This window comes from Puma concolor, chromosome C1 (genome assembly GCF_028749965.1).
Source record: "Puma concolor isolate L17-30 chromosome C1, mPumCon1.1.hap2, whole genome shotgun sequence".
In the NCBI taxonomy this organism is placed as follows: Eukaryota; Metazoa; Chordata; class Mammalia; order Carnivora; family Felidae; genus Puma; species Puma concolor.
The window spans coordinates 216,859,230-216,882,751 of NC_141674.1; the positions used below are offsets into that span (position 1 = coordinate 216,859,230).

At 55.4% G+C, this 23,522-nt stretch overlaps 1 protein-coding gene and 1 long non-coding RNA gene across 5 annotated transcripts in view; one reads left to right on the forward strand and one right to left on the reverse strand.

Moving 5' to 3' along the window:
• Positions 1 to 2,197: 2,197 nt before the first annotated feature.
• The window catches only part of MROH2A (maestro heat like repeat family member 2A), a 45,315-nt gene continuing 23,990 nt past the window's right edge, over positions 2,198 to 23,522 (forward strand). For 2 of the 3 annotated variants that reach the window (XM_086719990.1, XM_086719991.1), the window contains exons 1-19: positions 2,198 to 2,709; positions 3,262 to 3,360; positions 3,592 to 3,776; positions 8,279 to 8,410; positions 8,693 to 8,855; positions 10,982 to 11,080; positions 11,850 to 12,001; positions 12,475 to 12,618; positions 14,528 to 14,620; positions 14,855 to 14,933; positions 15,092 to 15,205; positions 17,888 to 17,964; positions 18,914 to 19,033; positions 19,335 to 19,445; positions 20,216 to 20,363; positions 21,150 to 21,190; positions 21,638 to 21,779; positions 21,965 to 22,017; positions 22,459 to 22,566. In XM_086719990.1, the coding sequence (XP_086576116.1) occupies positions 2,667 to 2,709; positions 3,262 to 3,360; positions 3,592 to 3,776; positions 8,279 to 8,410; positions 8,693 to 8,855; positions 10,982 to 11,080; positions 11,850 to 12,001; positions 12,475 to 12,618; positions 14,528 to 14,620; positions 14,855 to 14,933; positions 15,092 to 15,205; positions 17,888 to 17,964; positions 18,914 to 19,033; positions 19,335 to 19,445; positions 20,216 to 20,363; positions 21,150 to 21,190; positions 21,638 to 21,779; positions 21,965 to 22,017; positions 22,459 to 22,566 (2,103 nt within the window). In that variant the 5' untranslated portion in view covers positions 2,198 to 2,666. The remainder of the gene's footprint in view (positions 2,710 to 3,261; positions 3,361 to 3,591; positions 3,777 to 8,278; positions 8,411 to 8,692; positions 8,856 to 10,981; positions 11,081 to 11,849; positions 12,002 to 12,474; positions 12,619 to 14,527; positions 14,621 to 14,854; positions 14,934 to 15,091; positions 15,206 to 17,887; positions 17,965 to 18,913; positions 19,034 to 19,334; positions 19,446 to 20,215; positions 20,364 to 21,149; positions 21,191 to 21,637; positions 21,780 to 21,964; positions 22,018 to 22,458; positions 22,567 to 23,522) is intronic. The other variant, XM_086719989.1, reaches the window with a different exon arrangement.
• Positions 9,445 to 11,843, reverse strand: LOC147578754 (uncharacterized). Of its 2 annotated transcripts, XR_015255648.1 has the most exons (4): positions 11,745 to 11,843; positions 11,046 to 11,503; positions 10,491 to 10,627; positions 9,445 to 9,979 (listed from the first exon to the last, which is right to left on the reverse strand). It is a non-coding gene; the product is annotated as an uncharacterized LOC147578754 (long non-coding RNA). The 2 variants fall into 2 exon arrangements; XR_015255647.1 differs by lacking the exon at positions 11,745 to 11,843 and having other exon boundaries at positions 11,046 to 11,665.

Sequence of the window (23,522 nt, forward strand, 5' to 3'; positions counted from 1 at the left end):
TCCACTACACGTTTATGTTGTGTCCGTTTTCCCCACATCCTGCCTTGGTGCTTCTCGTGCATTTAAAGTCACGGGTTTCTACAGATACTTATTTTCAACTTAGTTCCTGTAGAAGCAGAGGTAGGAAGCCCGGTAGAGTGACAGCACACGAGGGTGGCCGATTTCATGAATGGATTATACGGGAGTCAAATGTTATTGCCCTACCCTGAAAAAGAAACCCAAAAAGCATTTTTATTTCAGAAAACCAAGTACAGCCCTCTTCTTTGTCCTTGATCTCATCGCTTTAGTGTCTTCTCTGGATAGTATGTGCAGGGGCATCTCACTTTTTCCATGGCTTCTGTACTCATTGTATGTGCGACAAAAAAGCGGCCCCTTTCTGCACCCCTCCTGATAGCCAGGCCCTTCACAATGTGGCTTTGCAGCTCTTCCCATCGAGAGGAGGATCTATTTCCCCACCCCTCAAGTCCCGGCTGGCCTGTGACCTGCTTGGTGGCATGTGACAGAGTGGGTGGGTACCACTTCTGGGTCTAGGTGTCAGGACGCCTTCCTGTTCCTGAAGCCCACTTACCTAATGTAAAAACATCCTGGGTGAGCCCTACTGTGTGACAGACATGTGTCCCAATCACGCTAGCCTCTTCAGCCAATAGCTAGCCAACTGCCAGGTGCCTGTGGGAGGCTGTCCTAGACCAGCCAGCCCTCACCCAGCCCACCAGCGGACTGCAGATGTACGAGCAACTCCATGGCTAGAGATGGCCCAGAGCAACAGAACTACCCAGCTGACTCACAGATTTATGAACAACAGTAAATGGTTGTTTTCTGTCCTTAAGCTTTGAGGTGGTTTGTTACACAGCAATGGCTACCTGATACATTCAGTGCTGGCCCTAAACCCACGATCTTCCATGGGTTGGGTCTTTAGACTGTCAGAGGATGCAGGCACGTCCTACCCACTTCTCTATCCACTTCTACACGGAGAGCTGTGCTTAGCTGCACGCAGCGGGCAGGCAGGTAGGGTCTGTGGAACGGAATGGGAGCCGTGTCATTTGAATGATCTTTGAAGGAAAAGAGCAGGCCCAGAGGAGAGTGGGAGAGGTAGCCACGAAAGCGAGGCATGTGATAACTGTCTTCTTGTGTCTCTTCCATATTGGTCAGTATGTCTCCAAAGGGCAGAGTGAGGAACAACGCAGGAATTTTACAGGGAAGAAGGGTTTAGCACCATGCCTGCGAAGCTCATTTTCCAAAGGGCAAAAAGCATCCCGCTATCAGAGACCGAGGAGCAGGCCTCTTGGCCGCATAGGCAAACTTTGAGTGGGAATTTTCACTAAGCCTTCGTGGACCTACGTGGCTCTGAGTCTTATTCTATTGCTCTGTGATGCACAGCAAGTTTCCAAAGGCCAATATTTCGTTGCTCAAACTTTTGATCTGGCCTGTTACAGCTACAACTGACGAGAAAATCTTGGGCTCCACTTTTGGTTCAGGAAATGGGGTACCTGCTCTCTTACCTGTCAGGGGGAACCCCCTGCCCCATCCTGTAAGCCACCCAGTCCTTGGGGAGGAAGAGTCCTCTTCCCAGGACCCCTCTGTCATCCATCCCACCCCAGCTGTCCTGACCACATCTTCCCACCCGGAGGTCCTATGACCACAGGGTGGAAGCGAAGAGGTCAATGAGAAGACATGACTGCCAGCTGACCTGTGAGCTGGACCTGGGAAATCGGAGGCTTTGCATCCCCTCTCCTGTCCTTGGAATGTGGGTTCTGCTTGCCTTTCCCACTCCCAGAGGATGATCCAAGGAGATCGTTTTGGGATACTGAGATGGTGTAGAGGCCACCTTGACGGTACAGGTGACTGAACCCGGTTAAGACCTCTGTATAAACTTGTAAGATGTGGTTGGCAGATGCAGAGATACACTTGTCCTGATGCTACTCAAGATGAAACTCCTGTGTAAGTTCTCCTGCTTATGAAAACTGCCACCTGCCAACATGGAGTGGCTTCTTCAGTCTCTCCCCGCCCTCTGAGTACAGAGGCCAGTTTCAGATTTCACCCCGGAAGCTTCTGTGGAGCTTGCAAACCAACAGGGCATCCCCAGGGGATGTGGTAGTCGATAATGCCCGCTCCCGCTATGCCCCTTTCCCAAACAGGCCACCGTATTCCACCGCACATATGGATAAAAGAAACGTCTAATGACAACATAATGTGGCGTTTTAACACAGGGCCCTGCGCACTCCTTGAAGCCCTCAGTTGATCAAGACTCAGGAAGGCAGTTAGATCTCAGAGTTCCAAGGGTCTGCGACCTAACGGTGATGGTTCTAGTGAAACCCTCCCACCCTGCCAGGAGACCTCTTCCTCATCCACATTACGGCTGAGAAGCCAACCGTCCCACTTCCTTGACGACCCACCTGCCCTTGTCCACATTACCTGTGATGTGTATTAGGCATCCTCTCCTTGTGGTGTATTTTTGTCCCAACCAGGAGGGGACTCCGAGGAAAGGTCAGTAGTTAAGTCCCAGAGTAGCTCTTCAACAGATTCCCAGGAGGGAAAGAGCTCAGGACGGTGAAGAGCCCGTGGAGTTTCAGGCTTGGGGAACTCTGGTCAGAGGGCGAACGGATCTGGGAGCATTCAGTCCTCCATTTTGACATCTGTGTTGTTGGTCAACCCTTGAGAAGCTGCTGATGTTACGAGAGCTCCTTGAGAGGAGCAACGTGGACGGCGGAGGTGGGTTTCTCATTAATCGTTAGTGTTCGGTGTGGAGAGGAGAGGAAGGGCCCTTCTTAACCAAGTTAGCCACTGCTGTGTGATAAATGACATCAACTCAGTGGCTTAAAACAACACCCGTCTATCATCACACGGTTTCTGGGGATCCGGAGTCAGGGGGTCTCACAGGCTGCCTTCATGTTGGCGCAGACACATCCTTTCCGGAGCTTAGTTCTCTTCCAAGCTTATGGGGTTGGAGGACTGATGTCCTCAGCTTCTTGCCACAGGGTCCCTTCCACAGGCAGTTTAGGCCACGCCGTTAACTTCAAGGCTAGCGTGAGACTCCCTCTCCCATCCCTAGGACACAGAGGCTGCTATGAGAGCACATGACCCTGGGAGTGGCTTCCTGTCACCTTGGCCTCGGTTTACTGGTTAGAACACGGGTCTAGCCAAGTCCCGGTTCTGCCCGCACCGAAGGGGAGAGGGTTATGCAGGGTGTGACTCTTGGGGGAGCGGTGGTCTCTTGGGTTGTGTTGATACACCAACGATTTTATACAAATCTTGTCTCCGAAGAGCTTGTGGAGGAGATGACAGAAGCAGTGGTAGGCTCAAACGAGGACCCGGCAGAGGAAACGGAGGACCCGGAACCCTTGGAGCCAGATGACGACGGAGGTAAGAAAGTCGGCCCCACCCCTGCATTCCTGTCCTGTCCAGTCCTGGCCATTGACTCCTTGAGGGCGTGTCCCAGCCTAGGTCTCGGTTTCTCTGTCTGCACGAGGACAGGGAGGCCCCGCCCAATCGTGGCAAGAGCATGGCTTCCCCGGCCGCGTCGGGAGGGCCTGGGCGCGGGAGCACTTCCCGCGACAGCCACCTCAGCGCCACCCCTGCACCACCTTGTCTCAGGTACTTTCCAACAAGTCACAAACCTCCTCAACATCATGGACAGCGGGTCAGCAAAGACGGACGCTGCTGGGGGGGCAGGTCCTGACATGCGGAAGATGCTGGCCTCGGTGATAATCACGGAGAAGGCCACCACGGAGCCCTCCGCGGTGATCAACGCTCTCATCCGTTGCCTGCAGGTGCCCGAGGTAGGACCCGCTGGCCCCCGGCCCCGCCTCGGAGCCCAGCCACCCGTGGGTCAGCACGCATTACTGACCATCGCAGGCACAGGGCTGGGTGCTGGGGCACAGACACGGGCAAGACCGTGAGGCTCACAGGACCCACGGGAGACTGGGGCTTTGGTAATTTTTAAAAAGCTGCCTTATTCTGACACGGTGGGTTGGGGAGCCCTTGTCCTAAGGCTCACGAACGTAGTCACAAAGATGTTGAAGGAGTGAAGCAGGTAGACCTGGGGCAGCCAAGACGTAGCAGAACCGGGTGCAAAGTGCTGGGCCAGCCCGGAGACTGCTTAGCCGGGGTCAAGAGTGGGGTGGAGGGCGTAGGAGGGAGTGATGGGCGGTGTGACAGGAAATCGCGGTGGGCAAGACAGGGCAGAGTTTGGGGCAGAGCATCAGGGTCCCCTGGAGAGCTCATTAAGACCCAGATTGTTGGGCCCCGCCCTGAGACTTACTGATTCAGTAGGTCTGTGGGGCTGGCCTGAGAATCAGCATTTCTAACACCTTCCCAGGTGATGCTGAGGCTGCTGGTCTGGAGACCACATTTTGAGAACTGCTGGAGTGTAGACTGTCCTGTAGCCTTTGGGGCTGGGAAGTGCGGGAGATCTTTGTAGGAATTCTTTAGAGAAAGCTTGATTTTGTAGAACGATCGGTGGCAGCTGTGAGGAGCAAAGACAGGCAAACGGTTTTGTAACAGACTTTTAAAATGTGGGTTTATTAGGAGGTGCGGCGGGGGGAGGGGACAGGCCATATCATGCAGGGCCACATGAGCAAGCACCAGGGTTGGCCAGGAAACAGAGGGAGCGAGGAGGGAACTGGGGCAAGAGTCTATATTGTGGTCTCTGGTGGGGGGAGGGGGGATGGGACAGGCAGGGTGAGCAGGCTGAAGATGGGCTAGTGTGAACAATTTCAGCGGGCTCTGGGTATCGGGGCTGTCCCTGGTTGTCTGGCATGTGGCCCTGGGGTCATTAGGGGCAGGTGGATAGTGGCTCCCAGTGGGAGAGCAGGTGGATGGTACCGGCTTTGGACTGGCTGGTTTGCATTTGAAAAGCATGCTCCCTGGGGAGATGTTTGCTCTTGGTAGTAACTGGCTAAGCCTGGGAGGGGTGGGCTCTCCAGGGTCATCGACCCCGAGGTGTCGGGAAATATAAAACATTTAAGAGCATGATTAACACCCAGGCCACAATTGATGGGGTTTTGGGGTGATGGGGGGTTCAGAGCCGATGGTCAAGAAAGAATTCTTTAAGACGTCTTTGGTGCAGAAAGGTGATTTTATTAAAGCACAGGGACAGGACCTGTGGGCAGAAAGAGCTGCGTTGGGTTGTGACAGATAACTCATTATATACCTCAGGTTGGGAGGGGGTTAGGGACAGCGTAAGTCTCTAAGGAATTTTGAAGCAAGGTTTCCAGGTCCTTGAGGGGCTGGCTGCTGTTAGAAAAACTGTTGAGTAAAACCTCAGTCATGAGACCCTTCAGATGTATATCAGGGGGCCATAAGCTTGGAGTATGATTGCCTGCATGTATCTTGGGGGGTTGAGATAAAGGAATTTTTATATGTTAAAGCAGACTTACAGGATCCTGGGGGGTCAGGATAACGTGAAGCCAAGATTTCCTTTTCCCCGTAACAAAGTGTCATCATCGAGGCAGCCGAGCTCCTAGAGGGAGGTCACTCTGTCTGTTTCAAGGACTCGTCACTGGGCCGTAGGCAGTACGGGCATCTAATTTTTCATTTGCCTTTGTTTCCCACATCACCACGGCAAGCACTTGAACCCCCTTACATCTCGATGAGGGTCATATGAGGGCTCCAGGAAACGGAGCCTATAGGTTTCTGGAGATTAGGTTCTGGATAAGATTGCTTTTTTCTTGCCATTACTAAGTCATCCGTAAACTGAAGGAGACTCCCGTCCTACGTGACCTCGATCTCCATCAGTCAACCATTCTCTTTCTTTCCTTTCCCCTCTTCTTGGGCAGCCAGGAGTGTCTGGGGAATATCACACGTATCCCACCTGCTGGGGGTGGGGGGAGGGTGCTGTCAGCCTGTACTTTGTCCTCAGCTCGCCCCATGCTCCCTCGTCAATAATCAGTGGCAATACATAGACACTAAACACGTGGGCACATTTGAAATTAACCTGTTTCGGAGATTTCCGTTCTTCATTGAATAGTGAAGGAGCCAGCAGAATGTCAAAATCTGTTAAACCAGACAAAAGTCGTTGGCATTGCCAGGAACAGCAATGATTTTTGTTGCTTGGGAGGAAGGATTTGCATTCGTATCAGTTTCCTAGGGCTGAGCTTCTGTTCCCAGATAACGTAGCCTAGACAATCACGGGGGATCAAGGGTGCCCCCCGCTTCAGGCCCCATAATCTTTGAGCGGCTGCAGACAGCCCCAAGACCTCCTCTGGTGCCTGTCTTTAGGTCAGTTTCCAAGTCTTTGACAGTTTTTGCCTTGCGACCATAAATATTCTCCAGAGATGCCTCTTGATCACAGAGGAGGCTGGTCTTATTAAAATTTACCTGGCTGTTTACACAGGTCCTGCAGGAGTGTTAATGAAGCCTACAGGTGTCCTTGAGTTCTCTTTGAAAATCAAGAGCATGCATTCTCCACGGGGGTGATACTGTTCCCCCCACCCCCGGGTAAAATGGATTCGCTGAAGAAAACCTTACTTTTTTATGTATCAAGTACAGAGATGCACATAAACAGATATGTCATATACTCGGGGAATTAAGGCTTCATGGGTAGGGGTGCAATCAGGAAAAAATGTCTAAGAAGGCTGTTTAGGGAACAATTTAAAAAAAGACTGAGGGACACTGGCCCAGGGCCAGGCAGTACCGAATGGCCAAGGCCCCCCAGTTTTCTTACTTCCAGGGATTTTCATGAGGAATCTCTGGTTGGAGTTTAGAAGCCTCGGTTATTTGCTAGGGCGACACCAGGCAAACAAAGCCACGACTCTCTGGAGCAGATTTCACTAGGTGAACATATAAGTTTGAGTGACTTTCTTCCTTCTTGAGGTGCCTTTTCCAAGGCCTCTGGGGCTGCTGGGAAGTGGCCACCCTCCCAACAGAGAGGAGGCCCCTTTCCAAGGGCTTTGCGGGCCATGGCCCCCATGTCAACGGCCCACACTCATTCTGTAAGAGCAGCTGGTCAAGCCTGATTCAGTAAGGGTTATATTTAAGTCTCCAGGTGTGGTCTGGGAATACGGTCTCTTTGTCCAATTCTACCTTAAACGGGGTCATTTAAGATGGCGATAAGGCTATCTGGGAATCAAAAGGGAGTGAGAGGCACGTTTCCTGGTATCGACTGCTCCCCCACCAGGGCGGACTGCGTTCTTGGGCTTTCAAGTGGGCCAGTGACAAGTGTGTGGAGAATCTGGGGCGCTGACCATGTGACACTTGTCTTGCTGACTCTGCCGGACCAAGAACAGGGAAGAGAGAACAGATTTGCGGGCCACACCGCCAGGGCCAGTTGGATGAGTCGGATGGGGGGAGGGCGGAGAAAGGTGTCGGGGGTGGAACCCTGTAGGGCCTGCCTCTTGGGCGGCTTGAGGACAACCCCCAGGTGGGGTATGACTCATTCTGGAACCAGTTGCAATGCGCGTGGGGTTCCCCACCCCCCTCCGCCACCGCCACCAAGCGGTTCTCAAACACCAGCGGGGCGTCCCACAGTTCAGCTCAGTTCTGACCTACCCACCTGGAGACAGCATCGGATCCCATAGGCTAAGGGCTCAGTCCCACAAAGCTGCCCCCGCCCCCGCTTGTCCCCCCCCCCCCCCCCCCCCCCCCCCCCCCCGTGCCTCTGACCGACTGGCTGTCGAACTCCCTCCCTGGGTTTGATTGATTTGCTAGCGTGGGTCACACAACTCAGCGGAACAGACCGCTCGCTGGATTACTAGTCTATTATAAAAGGATCGAACTCAGGAATGGCCAGATGGAGGAGATGCAGAGGGGAAGCCACGGGGAACGGGTGCGGAGGTTCTGTGCTTTCTTGGGGTGCACCGCTCTCCCAGAATCCCCACGTGTTTGGCAGCCCGGAAGCTCGCTGAGCCCTGATCTGCGATCGATCTACGGAGGCCTCATTACAGAGGCACCGCCGATTGAATCATTGGCTATGGTCAGTGCATTCGGATTCCGGCCCCTCCCCCACTCCAAGACTGAAAGTTACGACCCTCTAATGAAAGGGCTGGCTCTCCTGGCAGCCAGCCCCCACCCTTGGGTGCTTTCCGAGTCACCTCATTAAGGTAACAAAGGACTCTTTCAGGGCTCTCATCACTTAGGAAACTCCCAAGGGTTTTAGGAGCTCTGTGCCAGAAACCAGAAAGGGGACAAAGATCAAATACACGTATCTTGCGAGTCACGGGTATATGGGAGGAGGGCCAGTGGAGGGAGAAGATGGTGGGCTGTGTTGGGGGCAGGGCTGGGTCCATCCCAGGCGCCACAACCTAGTCCAGGATCTTCCCGCCCGCCCGTAATCGTTTCCCAGATTTCCACCCAGCGCAAAGTCAACATTTACAACATCCTCCAGGAGATCATCCAGCAGGAGGGGGAGCTAGAGGATCAGGGCGTCCAGAGGCTGGTCGCCATCGCCTCCAAGGAGATGAGGGAGAGCCTGGAGGTAGTGAAGCCCTGGGTCCATCGGCGCCCTGCCCCCCTCCCCTGCCAGCCCAGGGGCTGAGATGTGGGTGACCTGGGGTGGATGCAGGATTTAGTTCTGCACTGAGAACATCATGTGCAAAGGCCCTGAGGCAGGGAGAGGCTTGGCTTCTCTGGTCCAGTGACCGGTGAGGAGGGGGGCAAGAAGAGGCGGAGCCTGAGCTGGAGCAGGTGTGGGGCAGGAGGGTTTTCATGGCAGCCCAGCGGGTGGTGGAGACACACGTCCCTCCCCCGTCCCCTGCAGGTGGAGGGCTACGTGAAGGCAGAGGTGGCCAGCGACACCCTGGTGGCTTTGTCCCGCAACCACTTCAACTTGGTCATGTATGAGCTGCAGCACCACCTCAAGCCTCTCAACCTCACGGACGAATTCGTCATCGTCACCTTGGCGAAACTGGCCAATGGCAACGGTAGGCGCACGCGGGTCCTCGGCCTGGGGCGGTGGTAGGGGGGCGGGTCTGGCCCCGCAGGCCGACCTGGCGCTCCCTCCCGGTCACTGCCTCTCTCTTCTCTGACCAGCCCCATTTCTCTCTTTTCTAGTTTTTAAATTTTTATTAAGTTTTTCTTTTGAGTCCAGCGTAATATCAGTTTCAGGAGGGTCATCCAGTCACCTGACGATTCCATACATCGCCCAGTGCTCATCCCGACACAAGCTCTCCTTCATCCCTGTCTCCCGCTTCAACCATCCCCCCTCTTACCTTACCTTCCTCTGGCATTCCTTCTTTCCGTCTCCGCGTCTCCCTCAGCTGTCAAGATTCCGTGTTCCTGCCTCTCATTTCTGTCTCTTCATTCCTCTGCCGTTCTTTCTCCAGACCGCTCTCCCTCTCGGGCCCCGTTCTCTTGTGTTCTCATCTCTTTTCCTTCTTACCCCTCCCCTCCCCCCTCCCCCATTCCACAAGCAGGTGCTGAGCTCCCGCTGCACAGTGGCAGTGAGTACAATGCGCTCGGTCCCGCCTCCATAAAGGACGGTAAACAAGTAAACAAGAAAATCGGCCATCATCATATGAGATGACATGTGGTGTGACGAGAACAGCCTGGTGGCTGTTTGAGATCAGGAGGGAGGGGACCTCACCTCTGTGAGGGCCCTCACTGGGGTAGCGACATTTCAGTTGTGACCCGAAAGGACGAGACGATGGTGAAGAACCAGATGCGGGAGGGCGTTCTGCACGGAGAACGTCATGTGCAAAGGCCCTGAGGCAGGGAAAGGCTCGGCTTCTCTGAAGGACTGAGAGGTCACTGTGGCTGTCGTTAGGGTGAGGGCAGATGGTGGAAAGTGGGGTTGGAGAGGCTGGCAGGGCCTGGTGGGTGTGGTAGAGTCTGGACCTTACTTGAGAGCCCCGGAAAGCTGCAGGGTTGCCTTGTGACACACAGGTTCCAGGAAGAACATTCTAGCTGTTGTGTGGGTGGAGAAGGGATGAGAGGTGTGTACGTGAGAGGCGATGGTGGCTCAGGCTGGGGCCAGGCTGGTGAGGGGTGCGCAGACGGGAGAGATGAATGAGGTTCTGACTGATGGGACTTGCTGATGAGTTCTGTGCTGGAGGTGAAGGAAAAAAAAGAGAAGCCAAGGAAGACTCCCAGCTTCAGGCGTGAGCAGCTGGCTGCCGGGCAGGTGCACTGAGTTCACATTCCTGTGGGACTTTCGGGGGGCGGGGTCAGGTGGCCAGCTGATGGGTGGATGCGGAGTCGAGTCCGAGGGCAGGTGTGGGGGGCCTTCCTCCCAGGGTCTTTGGCGTGTGGGTGGTGCTCAAAGCCGTCCACGCCCACAGATGCAGACAGAGGAGAGGAGGCGGGCAGAACCCAGCTCGGAGAAACCCAACGTCAGGAAGAGAGTTGGCAGGGAGACGGGGACAGGGTGGCGGTGGTGTGGAAGCTGCGAGAAGGGCGGTGGCTCAGGAAGGGCCCGGGGGCCAGCGTGTCCCATTTTGCAGGGGCTCTGGTCAGATGGGGCCGGGTGGGTGGAGAGAGTGGGGCGGGGGGCAGGGGACTAGCTGCTCTGAGACGGCCGCTGGAGGGGCCAGGCTGGGAGGGGAGGGTGGCTCTGTCACCTGTTCCCTTTCCCCCAACAACGCCTCTTCTCTGCTCCCAGCATCCCTTGGTTTCCTTCCTTTCTTTGCCCGCCTGTTGCCTTCTTCTGGTCTGTTTCTTGCTGCCTGTCTCCCTGTGACTTTGTTCACCCAAGGACCTTGGTGGGACACGTAAAGAGCCAGGCATCTATCCAGGAGCCATGCTCAGTCTCCCCTCCCTGACTTTCTGCTCTGCCCACTCCTCCCTATGGTTCTATCTCCCCCTCCTCCTCTTCCTCCTCCTCCTCCTTCTGTCTCCCTGTCCCCGGTCTCCTTCCTTTCCTGCTTCCTCCCCCTTCGCTTGTTTCCGGTCTGTTCCTTTCACCTCCCACTGACTTCCACACTTTATCCTGTGGCCTCAGCCACACGCTGGGCCCCGTGGGGGCGGGAGGTGGCAGGAAGCGGGCTTGTCCTCTGCCCTGTCCCTGCTGACCCGCCCCCAACTCCCTGCCACCTCTCGTCCCGCTGCACAGTGTTTGAATTCATGCCATACATGGGCATCACCCTGGCCACCATATTCACGATGCTGAGACTCACCAATGAAGCCAAGATGTGCCAGGTGATCTGCAGTGGTACGTGCCTGGTGGGGCCCGCCGGTGAGGCCCGGCCAGGGGGCTGGACGAGGGCCCGGGGCAAGCAGGTGGAGGGGTTTGCTGAACAGGAGGTAGGTTGTTCACTTATTCCCGAGCATTTGTCCAACCTCCTGCTTCGTGTGGCCCCGATCGGCTCTCGGGGGGGCACAGGCGGTGGAACTGTGGCCGGTGCTTTCAAGGGAACACGGCTTAGCGGGAGGAAGTTGTCTCTGTGACTCGGTTTACCTGGCTCTGTTTCAAGTGTTTCAGGAGGACAGCGGGATTTCACAGGAGAGGGAACCAGGGAACATGGCTCTATGTTGGGCCCGACCAGGGCTGGTCTCTGATGCTCTTTATGGTCTGATCTCCTTGCCCCAGGTTTTGATTTCTTAAGTGTTTCGGGGGGTCCCAAATCCCTGATACCTGAGAAGAATAAGACAAAATGTGCTCACTGCCCTCTGTGGGACAATCCTCGGGCTGTGAGTAAGGAGTCATATCCTACCCTTGACCCCTGTATGTGAATCTCAAGGACTGGGGTCTGGACACACCCGTAGGCTTAACAGCCTCCCTCCCACACCGGGTAGAAAGCTGATAAAAATTGGAAAGCAGAGATCACGGGCTGAAGAGGGGCATTTTCTAGGCTGTCTGAGGCCATCTCTCTCACCTGCTGGTTATAGAAGTGTGCCAATGCTTCTGGAGGGAGGTGGCCCGGGGAGACCTCGTCCGGCTGCTGCCCCTCGGGGCTCACCGCCCCCACCCTCCTCCGTAGCCATGGAGACCTTCTGTGAGACGGTCCAGTTTTACCTGCGGCATCTGGAGGACAGTGTGTATCCTGTGATGACGGAAGATCAGTTTGCCATGAAGCTGTTCCCGATGTATCGCTATTTCGTGACCGTGTGGCTAAGGAACCACAACCCTGAGGTGAGAAGCACCCTTCTCAAGGGGGTCCTGTGGTCCCCCCCAGGTCATGGCTCCCCAGCCTGTGTGGCTAAGGAGGGCTGAGAGACCACTGGGTCCAGCCTCGTTCTCAGAACCGGGAGAGACGGTGACCTGATCAATGGAGGAGCTGACCTGCACGGGCCCTGGGGCCCCGGGGGGCCTGGCTTGAGAAAGACCCCAGGAGTTGCCGGAGGAGGGTCCCTGTTAACGGTGCGTTTTACCTAGAGGAGCTGTGCCATAGGACCGTTTTACAAATGAGGAAACTCAGGCGCTCAGACAGGTTCTCCCAAGTGACAGAGCTGGGACTTGCAGGGACAGTCCGGCCTCGTCGCCTGCCTGTGGGGTCTCGGGCGGGGCCCCGCCTACTCCCAAGGCCCTCTCTGTCACGTGCCCTGGACTCTCTGGATGGGGTGACCTCACTGGGCCTCGCTGGGGCTCCCGGGCTCCTGTGGTAGGTGAAGCTGGGGGTCATCAAGTCCCTGAAGCCCATGCTGACCCTCCTCCTGCCCAACGACGACCTTCGGAATCAGTTGTACGACTACATCCCCCTGCTGCTGGCGGAATACCGGGGCGGCCTGGAGGCCCTGTTCATCACGCAGGTGAGAGGCTGCAGGCTTGGCTCCTCTGGGTCCCACGTCGGGAGGGGGAGTGTCACCTGAGTAGAAGCTGGGGCTCCGCACTCACTGGATTTTTGAGACTGCTGTTCCAGGTGGAAGGGACGAGATCCCAAAGGGTCTTGGAGGCTGCGGTGAGGTTGCGTGTTAGTTTCCTGGGGCTGCCGTAAGAGAACCACAGGGTGGGCGGCTCCAAGTAACAGAAATGTAGCCTCACGGTTCCAGGGGCGCTCCTTCTGAAGGCCCTGGAGAGGAATCCTTTGGTTGCCTCTTCCAGCTGCCGGTGGCCCCACGCGTTGCTTGGCTGGTGGCTGCAGCCTTCTGTCGTCCCCCTCTCTTCACGTGGTCTCTTCTCCGTGTCCTCCCCTCTTCTTGTAAGGACGCTAGTTGTTGGACTTCAGACCCTTCTTAAATCCAGGATGGTTCATTTCATCTGAGGCCCTTACCTCATGACATCTGGAAAGCCTCATTTTCTTTTTTCTTTTAATTTTGTTAATGTTTATTTTTGGGAGACAGAGACAGAGCACGAGCGGGGGACAGACAGAGAGAGAGAGGGGGAGACACAGAATCTGAAGCGGGCTCCGGGCTCCCAGCTGTCGGCACAGAGCCCGACGCGGGGCTCGAACTCACAAACCGTGATATCATGACCTGAGCCGAAGTTGGACCCTTGACCGCCTGAGCCACCCAGCTGCCGCTGGAAAGCCTCATTTTCAAATAAAGTCACATTCTGAGGCTCCGGGTGCACATGAATTTTCGGGAGACCCTTTAACCCACGATAGCCCATAACCTGTGTGGGATGGAGCCTTGGCAGGGTTCTGAGTGAAGGCGTGACCTGGGCTGTGTCACTCACCTACAGCAGAGGCGTGGGCCTCAGCTACAAAAGCAAAGAGCAGAAATTAATACGATAGATTTAGGGGGCCGTCCTTCGATCACTCTGGCTGAAGAATGAGATTCGCTGCCAAGTGGATAGGGGAGAAAGGGGAAGAGGGCCTTGAATGCCATGCTCAGTGGCTTAGCACAGCACTTTCCAAGCATCACTGTGCCTGGGAATAGCTTGGGGGCTTGTTGACAATGCAGGATCGGATTCATCAGGTCTGGAGAAGAGCCTGAGAGACTGCATTTCTTTCTTTTTCTTTCTTTTTTCTTTTTATGAAATTTATTGTCGAATTGGTTTCCATACAACACCCAGTGCTCATCCCAACAGGTGCCCTCCTCAATCCCCATCACCCGCCCCCCATCAACCCTCAGTTTGTTCTCAGTATTTAAGAGTCTCTTATGGTTTGCCTCCTTCCCCCTCTGTAACTTTTTTTTGCCCTTCCCCTCCCCCATGATCTTCTGTTAAGTTTCTCAGGATCCACATAAGAGTGAAAACATAAGGTATCTGTCTTTCTCTGTATGGCTTATTTCACTTAGCATCACACTCTCCAGTTCCATCCATGTTGCTACAAAGGGCCATATTTCATTCTTTCTCAGTGCCACGTAGTATTCCACTGTGTATATAAACCACAATTTCTTTATCCATTCATCAGTTGATGGACTTTTAGGCTCTTTCCATAATTTGGCTATTGTTGAAAGTGCTGCTATAGACATTGGGGTACAGGTGCCCCTGTGCATCAGCACTCCTGTATCCCTTGGGGAAATTCCTAGCAGTGCTACTGCTGGATCATGGGGTGGGTCTATGTTTAATTTTTTGAGGAGCCTCCACACTGCTTTCCAGAGCGGCTGCACCAGTTTGCATTCCCACCAATGGTACAAGAGGGTCCCCGTTTCTCCACATCCTCTGCGTTTCCCGCCAGCTCCCGGGGGGGATGCTGATACCTCCGGCTGATGGGCCCCTCTGAGCCACAAGAGTCCGGAGTTCACTGACCCTGAATCATCGGCCCGTTCATTGCAGGTCTTGAGGCAGATCCTGGAAACGTCCGTCACCACCAACACCCCCGTCCCCCAAATGCAACTACACACCATTTTCACGGAACTGCACGTCCAGGTGAGGCCGCGAGCTTGGCGGGGCACCAGCATTCTCGGGCTGCTGCCGTGGGGAGTGGGCGGTGGCAGGTGGCGTGGCTGTGGAGCCCCCGTCTCGTTCATCTGGCTCCCGTATCCCACGGGGGCTGGGAGGCGTTGGTTGCCCACGCAGCTCTGCCACGGCCGGGCCGCCCCCGTGCTTGCATCCCGTCTCTGCTTGTCGTCTCACCACCCTCCCTGCACGCCCCCTCCCCAGGTGTGTGCCAAGGCTCCTGCCCAGCAGCAGTACAGCAGCCAAAACCTGGCGGAGATCGTACACTGCTTCATAGCCCTCGGTGAGGCTCCCCCAGGTCCCCTGTGAGCCTGGCGGGGGGGGGGGAGTCCCTGCCCCCCCCCCCCGCCCCCGGGAGTCCCCGTCCCCCAGGGCTGCCTCCTCTGGCTCCATCTGTCTGGCCCAGGGGGCGTATGACTAAGGCAGCCTTCCCCCCTGCAGCCCGGTCCTACCCCAAGGAGCTGATGAAATTCTTCCTCAGTCAGATGGAGATGAGCCAAGAGGCCATCCGCGTGGGGACATTGACCCTGATTAGGGCGATAGTGAGCGCAGCTGGTGAGCAGGACCAGGAGGTGTGGCGGGAGTCAGGGGAAGCGGGTCTCACACATATCTGGAACTCGGTCATTTCCTCTTTTGTTGACATCGCTGGCTGGGCCAAGGGGTCATGGCTGTCTGTTGCCTCGCATTTTCTGTGCTTGAACCTAACCAGCACTGTGACCCCCCCCACCCCCAGCTGTGTCCGCAAACCCTGAATCCCGGCTTCCACCTGAGTCTGAATTTCCAACTTTTTTTTTTTAACGTTTATTCATTTCTTGATAGAGAGACAGAGCGTGAGTGGGGGAGGGGCAGAGAGAAGCAGGCTCCGGGCTCCGAGCTGTCAGCACAGCACAGAGGCCCGACACGGGGCTCGAACTCACGGACCGTGAGATCATGACCTGAGCCGAAGTCGGACGCTTAACCAACCGACTGAGCCACCCAGGCACCCCTCCAACTTTTAATCTGAATCTTAGAACTACCCCCCCCCAAAAAAAAACTAAATCAAAGGCTTTATGTAAGGCCTAGTTATATGATGTAGGCATAGCCCCAAAGCCCCACTGTCCCAATGCCCAATCATAGTCGAAACTCCTGATTCTGAATCCCTAAGCCCAAACTAGAACCCTGGCCTTGTTATCAGCTCCCCAGCTGAGGCAGCAGCTCAGACAGTGCCTCTGTGTGAACTGGGACAAGACATCCCTCGCTGGGAGCACGTGGCCTGGCAGGTTCATGATTTGGTGAGGAGAGCATGGCCACTCCTGCTCAGTCCTTCAGCTGAGTGCCCTGTGCAGTGCACAAGACTCGGCAACTTTATATGAAGCACGTTCTGCTGACAGTGAACCTTTCTCTTAAAAAAAAAAAAAATGCAGATTTATCTGATGGACAGAGATAATAATGACTAGAGTTGGCCTCACCATTTTTCTGTGAAAGGCCTGAAAGTAAAAATACTTTCGGCTTTATAGGCCATATGGTCTCTGTGACAGTTACTCGGCTGTGTAAAAGCAGTCATAAACTGCACAGTGGGGCTATGTTCCAATAAAACTTTATTTACACAAATGGGCTCTGATCTGGATTTAGCCTGCGGGTTATACTTTGCTAATCCTTGTGCTAGAAAAAAAAAAAAAAAAGAAACTAGCTTCTTGTGTAAGTTGATAAAGCATTCTGGATGTTCAGTTGGATAGGGACCAAAACTTGGGCTCAACAGTCCAGCTTCTTGACAATTGTCTGAAGGATATAATTGCCCGAAGGTAACTGGACAATGACGTTCATTACCACATCGTGCATACAAGCAAAACGTCAGAAACAACCTAAATGTTTTTCTATAGGGAATTTCTGGAATGAAGAATAGTATACACACATCAACCTTAAAGGATATAGTCAATCTGTATTTTTTCATGGGAAAGAAGCCCTCTCTGTATTGAGGGTGATAGTATGGTGTGGGGGGTAGGGTGTTACATGATCTTGATTACTTGCAAGAAATCTACATGCTTAGTTTTGCCTGAGTGAGTGTAGGACACAAACTGTTGAGTGGTTACCTTTTATTTTAACTTTGCAAGGAACACACGTTATTTTTAAAATCAGAAAAAAAGTTTCTATTTTGCAGATAAAAACTCAAAATTGGAACCTGCTCTCTTAGTGCTTGGTTGCCCTCTACTTTTCCACCAGCATTGACTTGTAGTAACATGTAGCCTTGAGTGTACTGTGAGCCCGAGCACCCGACTGCAATTCTGTCCACACTGGACCTCTCCGGAATCTTCTCATGGCTCTCTCTTACCTCTCTCTCTCTCTCTCTCTCTCTCTCTCTCTCTTTTGTTTAAGTTGATTTATTTATTTTGGCAGGGGGAGGGGCAGAGAGAGGGGGAGAGAGAGAATCCCAAGCAGGCTCCATGGTGTCCACACAGAGCTCACTGCGGGGCTCGATCCCACGACAGCGAGATCACGGCCTGAGCCGAGGTGAAGAGTCAGATGCTTAACCAACTGAGGCACCCAGGCGCCCCTCTGTCTTACCTCTGTCAATCTTCCTTCTCCCCCAATCGGCTGTCCGCAATTCTATGACTAACAAACGCTTCCAAAGCACTTCTTGTGTGCCAAGTACTGTCATTACTGCTCACAGAAGCTCTGTGAGAGAGGTACTGTTGTTATCCCCATTTTAAAGGTAGGGAAACTGAGGCACAGGGGGCTGAGGAATTCACCTGTGGTCACATAGCTACGTTGTGGCAGACACAGGGTCTGAACCCAGGCAGCCTGGTACCAGAGCCCAGGCTCTGCCCTGCTGTGCTTAACGGTCTATGCATGCCCACCGTGTGCCCAGCCCACCATGTGCCCACTTAAAGGTGCTAAAGTGATAGTAGGTGGGGCTCTCACCTCAAGGAGGGTCCGGCTGGGTTCCATGAGAATCACAAAGCAGAGGCCAAGCTGTGAGGCATAAAAGCCATGCTCTCCCCTGGCACCAGGTGGGGTGGGACAGACATTGAGAGGACAGGGAGGTGGCCAGCGAGGCCTCTGAGGGAGGCGGCCCCGAGCCGCGGTGGGAGTCGGAGGCTCTCAGGAGGCGTGACGTGGACGAGCCAGCTGATGCCTGGCTCCTGGTAGAAGGTGGGGGGCAGGCCTGCTGCTCTGGGGGTCTCGCTGGGAGTCCCCGGGCATCTCCTCAGAGACCAGCTCTGAGGCTGGTGGCCCTCCAGGCTGGTGTTCCTCTTTCAGAGCCCAGAATGAATGTCAGGAACGTCTACCTGGCCATCCGGGTGGTCAAGACCACCCTCTCTGACACCCGCTTCAAGGTAACGGGGGCAGACACCCGGAAGGGGATGGGGCTCGGGGCACTCTGAGGGGGGCGGCGGAGGGAAGTCCGGTGGGCGGCCTTCACTCCTCTCCAGCTCTGTGGGGAGGGCGGCCTGCTGGAGGCTCTTTGATGGAAAACCTAGCTTCCTGGCCAGCACTGAGTAGGGCTGGAGGAGTGTGAGGCCCACGGGAACAGGACCACAGCTCTCCTCAAGGACCTGGAGTTGCCCGATGAAGGGGCCCAGCCAGCACCCTGGACAGAGGAGAGGCTGGGTGAATCCGGCGTCCTCCAGAGCTGCGTGGCTGCCTGAGGGTTTTGTGTAGCCTTTACTGCATTTGAAGAAAGCAACTTGAAATTCGAAAGACGCACACCTTGCGCCCTCCAAATAAAGGCCCCCAAAACCCCACAGTCCAGTCTCCACTGTAGCCACGGCCACCTTGGAATGTAGCTTCAGTTCTGGTCGTAGGTCCAGGAGGGCGAGGGTCTAGAGGGCCTGGGGGGGGGTTGGGTGGGATTTGGGCTGGAGATTTAGGCTGCGCTGTTCTCAAAATGTGGAGGCCGTCAAGGGAAGAGAGAACAGGTTTGTTCTGTGCTGCCCCCATGTAGGGTTTTGCAAACATGAGCCCAAGCCTGGGCGGGCCCAGGATAAGAGTCAGGCTGTCCCCTCCAGGGCTGCCTGAGAAGGGAGTAGCCTGTCTAGAAGGGAGTGTGCTCCCTGTCTCTGGAAGGCTCAGATAGGGCTCCTGGGTGGGCCTGCTGCAGAGTGGGCGCCCCTGGACGAGGCAGGGGGTGGGGGGCAGAGTGGGTGGTAGCCCTGAGTATCCTTCCCGCCCAGAGCACCCCCAATTCCTGGCCGTCTCAGGTCACGGGATTCGGCGTTAGATGCTGAGCCCTTCTCCCCCGGAGCCCATCCCAGTCCCCGGCTTGTCTGCTGCCCGTCCCCACAGGTAAGGATGGCTATTCTCCGCATCATCGGCCAGTTGGCTCTGTCTGGCTACCAGGACAGGATCAAAGGCTGGGGCCTGAAGTACGTGTCTGTGCAGCTGACTCTCTCCACCTACAAACTGGTGAGTGGCCCTGATATGCAGACCATGGCGCAGCCGGGCCTTGGAAGTGGTTTCCGAAGCACTGAGGCAAGAATCCGCCTGGTGTATCTGTGCTCGAACCTGCGTGAGTCTGCGTTCATGACACAGGCACAGAGACGCAGTGAGCTGTAGGTAAGGGTGGGCGCAGTCACGCCAGGCAGGGAATCCAGAAAACCCTGGAGACCTGGCTCCAGGGCATGGAGCCTCACGGGGGTGAGGAGGCCACACCGAAGGCTGCAGGGCACCCGCCCGCGAGCAGGGACCCCTCGGTTCTGCCTTCCAGACAAATCGCCGGGAGAGCTTTTATCAGAGGGACCTGGAGGAGAAGATGGTCCACAAAGTCACCATGGACACCGTGCGGATCATAACCTCTTCCGTCAGTGGGATGACCAATGTGAGTGGTCACCCTGCAGCCGACAGCTTGACTTGTGTGGGTCCCACACCAGGCTCAGAGTGGAGGGGGCGGACAGGGCAATGACGCATGCCCAGAGCTCTGTGTTGTTTCTTCTCCCAGTCCCGCTGCCTGGGGGCCCCGGAGGGCCTCCATCTTCCCACCACCCGAGCTCTTGTCCTTGAAGGTCCAGTTCCAGAGCTGGGTCCTTGATGGGAGCTTAGTCCCCCAGACACTAAGGCAGTGCTTGGCATGCAGAGGGCCTCAATAGGTATCCATTGACTTATTGCCAGAAATGCGTCTATTACCTTAAAGCCCCTGCAGCCCTGGTGTTCGTGTGTGTGTGTAGATATGATTTTAATTGTTTAATTGCACAAGCATCCAGTGAGTTCCTAGCACGTGAAGACACGAAGGCTTATACTGCGAGGGCTCCGTGTAACCCCAAGGAGATCACAAGCTTAAGAGGGAAACAAGGGTGTCAACTTTTCATTGCCATACAGTGTGATTTGGCCAAAAGTAGGAAAAAATTTACCCTGATAGCATCAGGAGGGAATCCTTGTCTACTCCGTGAGACTCTGGGCTGGACGCTCCCTGGCCGGGGGCAGCTTATCTGAATAACAGAGAGAGTGAGAAGATTCACGGTGGCTATAGCCCAGGGGGCACCTGCTTAGAGCCAGTCCTGGACTCACAGGCCGGCACCGTGGGGCGGGCCTGACGGATCTTGTGTGGCCATGGATGCCCCCACCGATCCTGCCCCCCTGCCCCCAACCCAGGAGTTCTGGCTGCGGCTCCTGTGCTACATCATGGAGACAGATCACACCGAGGCCTTGACTCCCATCTGCATCAGTCTCACAAACCTGGTGGAACACCAGCCGCGCACCAAGGATGTGGAGGCCAGCGTGGCCAGCAAGAGCAGGCACGGTGGGCAGCGTCCCTGTGCTGGCTGGGGGGCTTGGGCGGGCCGGTCACTCCGTGTCTCCGAGTGTGTTCTCTCCCCGTTTCCCAGGAAGCGTCTAGGAGTCCAAACAGCCAGGCCGGAGGCCCTTAGCATATCTGAGGAGGGGTTGAAATGGAGCCAGCTTCCTTTGGCGGGTCATTCCTCACATCCCTTCCCCCTGCACCCCTCCCAGGACCTCACCCATGGAGGCTCAGGCTTTCTCCACATGTGACTTGTCTGGGTCCCATGGGAGTCGTCTGTAACCCCAGTGCAGCACTGTCCATGTCAGACTCTCCAAGAAGTGACTGGCCCCACCTAAGGGTGGAGTGACACTGCTCTTCCAAGGGGGCTGTTCTCGTGGGGCTGGGGCTTTGCTGGATGGGCGTTGCTGGTGGTGGGTGTGATTTTAGGAGCCCTTTAGGACCCAGGGACGGCAAATGGTGAAGGGTCTTCTTCATGACCTCCCCCGGGCTCTGGACTAGCACCACCCCCCCCCCCCCCCCCCCCGCCCCGCCGCCGATGTCTTCTAAGCCCCAGCGCAAAGCGCAATTCTCCCTTCTTCCTAGGATCAACCAATTAAAATGATGTTCTTTATGGACCTATCACTGGTCCCTGTGCCAACCCATCCTCTGTTCTGGGGGCAATGGGAAGCTTCAGGAAAGTACCTTCTAGGGCAAGCCCTTCTCAGGGGCACAGGGGCATGGGAGCATGGGGTGTCTCCCAGTATCAGCCGGGCAGCTTCAGCAGGGTCACATCTCCTTCTTCCTCAGTGGATCTGCCCGCGCCCCAGAAACTGCTAGCCCGTCTCCTGGTGAGTGGCTCACCCAGGCTGTGCCCTGGGCAGACTGAGGCCAGGGCCCGTGGCATCTCTCTCTTGAAAGCCCCCCCAAGGGAGGAGGGAGCTAGACACTTGGCAGGACAGAGCTTTCCCGGTCCCTTTGATTCCTCTTGGGTACATGTGGCAGGGGCTCTGTGCTCGGATGCCCAGGAACCTGGTGGGAACGTGCTCCCACATTCCTCTGCTCAGCCTCTGAGCAGCCCCAGCGCATCCCCAGGACACTGCCAAGGGCCCGCCTGCCCCTGGGGGCCTTGCACGCACGCGTTCTGCTCCTTATGTTGACTCTGGGCATTAATCCACGCTCTGCAGAAGCCTGGGGTGGGGAGAAAGCCCATGATCTTGCCCCTCTTCTTTCTGGGAACAAAGTGCCTGGGTGGGGGGCTGCCCTGCCCCACTGGCATCTGGGCGTCCCCCACCCAGGTGCTGATGTCATCCCCCTACAAGGGGGAGGGCCGTGGGATAGCCATGCTCAACCTCCTAAGGACCCTGAGCCAGAGCATCGCGCCCGCCATGGCTGACGTGTGGGAACTGGAGATCCCGCTGCTGGTCAAGTACCTGGAAGGTGAGGCGCCCGGGGGCCCCGTCCCCGCGTGCCTGCTGGTGTACTAATCACCTGGCTTGAAGTGGGGAGGGGATGGCAGCATGTGCTGAGCCCATCCGTGGAGGGCTTTGAGTGCCTGACCCACGAAAGGGTCCCCAGAAGGGAGCAGTGGGAGAAAGTAGCACATGTGGGCCTTCTTTCTGCAGAACATACTGAGTTTACTTGGAATCAGAAGACCTGGGAGGACAAGCTAATTCAGGTGAGGACATGATCCAGCTTGCTGAGGTCGGGCCGGGAGAAAGGGGAAGGGTGCACGGGAGGGCCCTCGGTGGGGTCGGCATGGGGAGTTTAGGAGTCCTTGGAGGACACATTCTCCTTCTGTCCGAGAAGACTTGGGGAGCACCAGGCACGTCCACGGCTGTGTCTGCCAGCAGGGGAGAACAGAGAGCCTTCCAACTTGGGGAACCGTGTGTTCAGGAAAGCAGCACGGGGTGACCCTCCTCCCTCCAGCATCAAAGCCACAGCTGTTCCCCAGGCTCACGGGATCAGGGTTCGATGGGTCGAGCAGTCTGGAGGTTGGGGAAGGGGGCCAGAGAGGGTGAGTCACCGTGACTCAAGGTCACACAGCCCTCCCGCAGCCTGGGAGAGAACAGAACTGGGGTCCTTGGGCACTGCCCACCTACATCTTCTGTCTCCTCAGTTTCTGAGAAACTCCCTTAAGAAGACTCGAGGTTCCAACTGGAGCTTGCGTCTGAGCAAAGAGCTGAGCAACCAGATCGAAAGCTTTGACAGCCCCTCCCTGGAGAAGGTTTGTCCTCACAGCGTCAAGACAGTTCAGACAGGGAGGGGACACCAGGGACAGTGGGATGGAGTCCCACACTGTGGGTGAGCTCAGCTGTACCTGCAGCTGTCCACAGGGTTCTGGGAGGAGAGGTGGGTGGCTTAAGTCAGTGGGTTTTTGTTTCTTGCTTTGTGTTGTTTTTCTTTAAAAGCCTGCTTTGCTGAAGCTGGGGCCTCCTCTCCAGTCACCATCTTCCCCACCCTTCATCTCACTTTCCACCTGAAGTGGTCTCCTAGCAGAGTCCAACAGGCAAGGGCTGAGATGTGTGAGCAGGTTTTGGGAAATAGTGAAAATGGTGAGGGTGACATTGAGCCATGGAAGGCTAAAGGGGTGGCTGAGTTCTAACTCGGCTGTGAAGAAGATGAGGCTGCGAGGGGGACAAAGGAAGAAAGAGTGGGCAGGCTGGGTTTAGAGCTGGACTCCCAACTGTCCCCACCCCCACCGGTAGATTGCCGGATGTTATTCCACACATCCGACTCATCCAGCTACTGGCTCATGACCACGTATGTGTATTTTGTTGTAAAAAGGTTTTTACAAAACTGTGAACATAGTTGAGAGAAATCAGAGAAGGTCTCAATCAACAGAAAGGATCCCGTGTTCATGGCCTGGAAGATGAGATAGTCAAGATGGCATGCTCCCCAAATCTATCTACATGTTCATTGTGATTCCTGTCATAAACCCAGCTGGCTTTTTTTCTTTTCTTTTTCTCTTCTCTTCTCTTCTCTTCTCTTTTCTTTCTTTCTTTCTTTTTCTTTTTTTCTTCTTTCTTTCTTTCTTTCTTTCTTTCATTCTTTCTTTCTTTCCTTCTCTCCTTCTTCTTTCTTTCTTTCCTTCTCTCCTTCTTTTTTCTTTCTTCAGAGATTGACAAGCTGCTCCTAAAAGTCATGTGGGAATACAGGGGGCCCAGAATAGCCAAAATAATA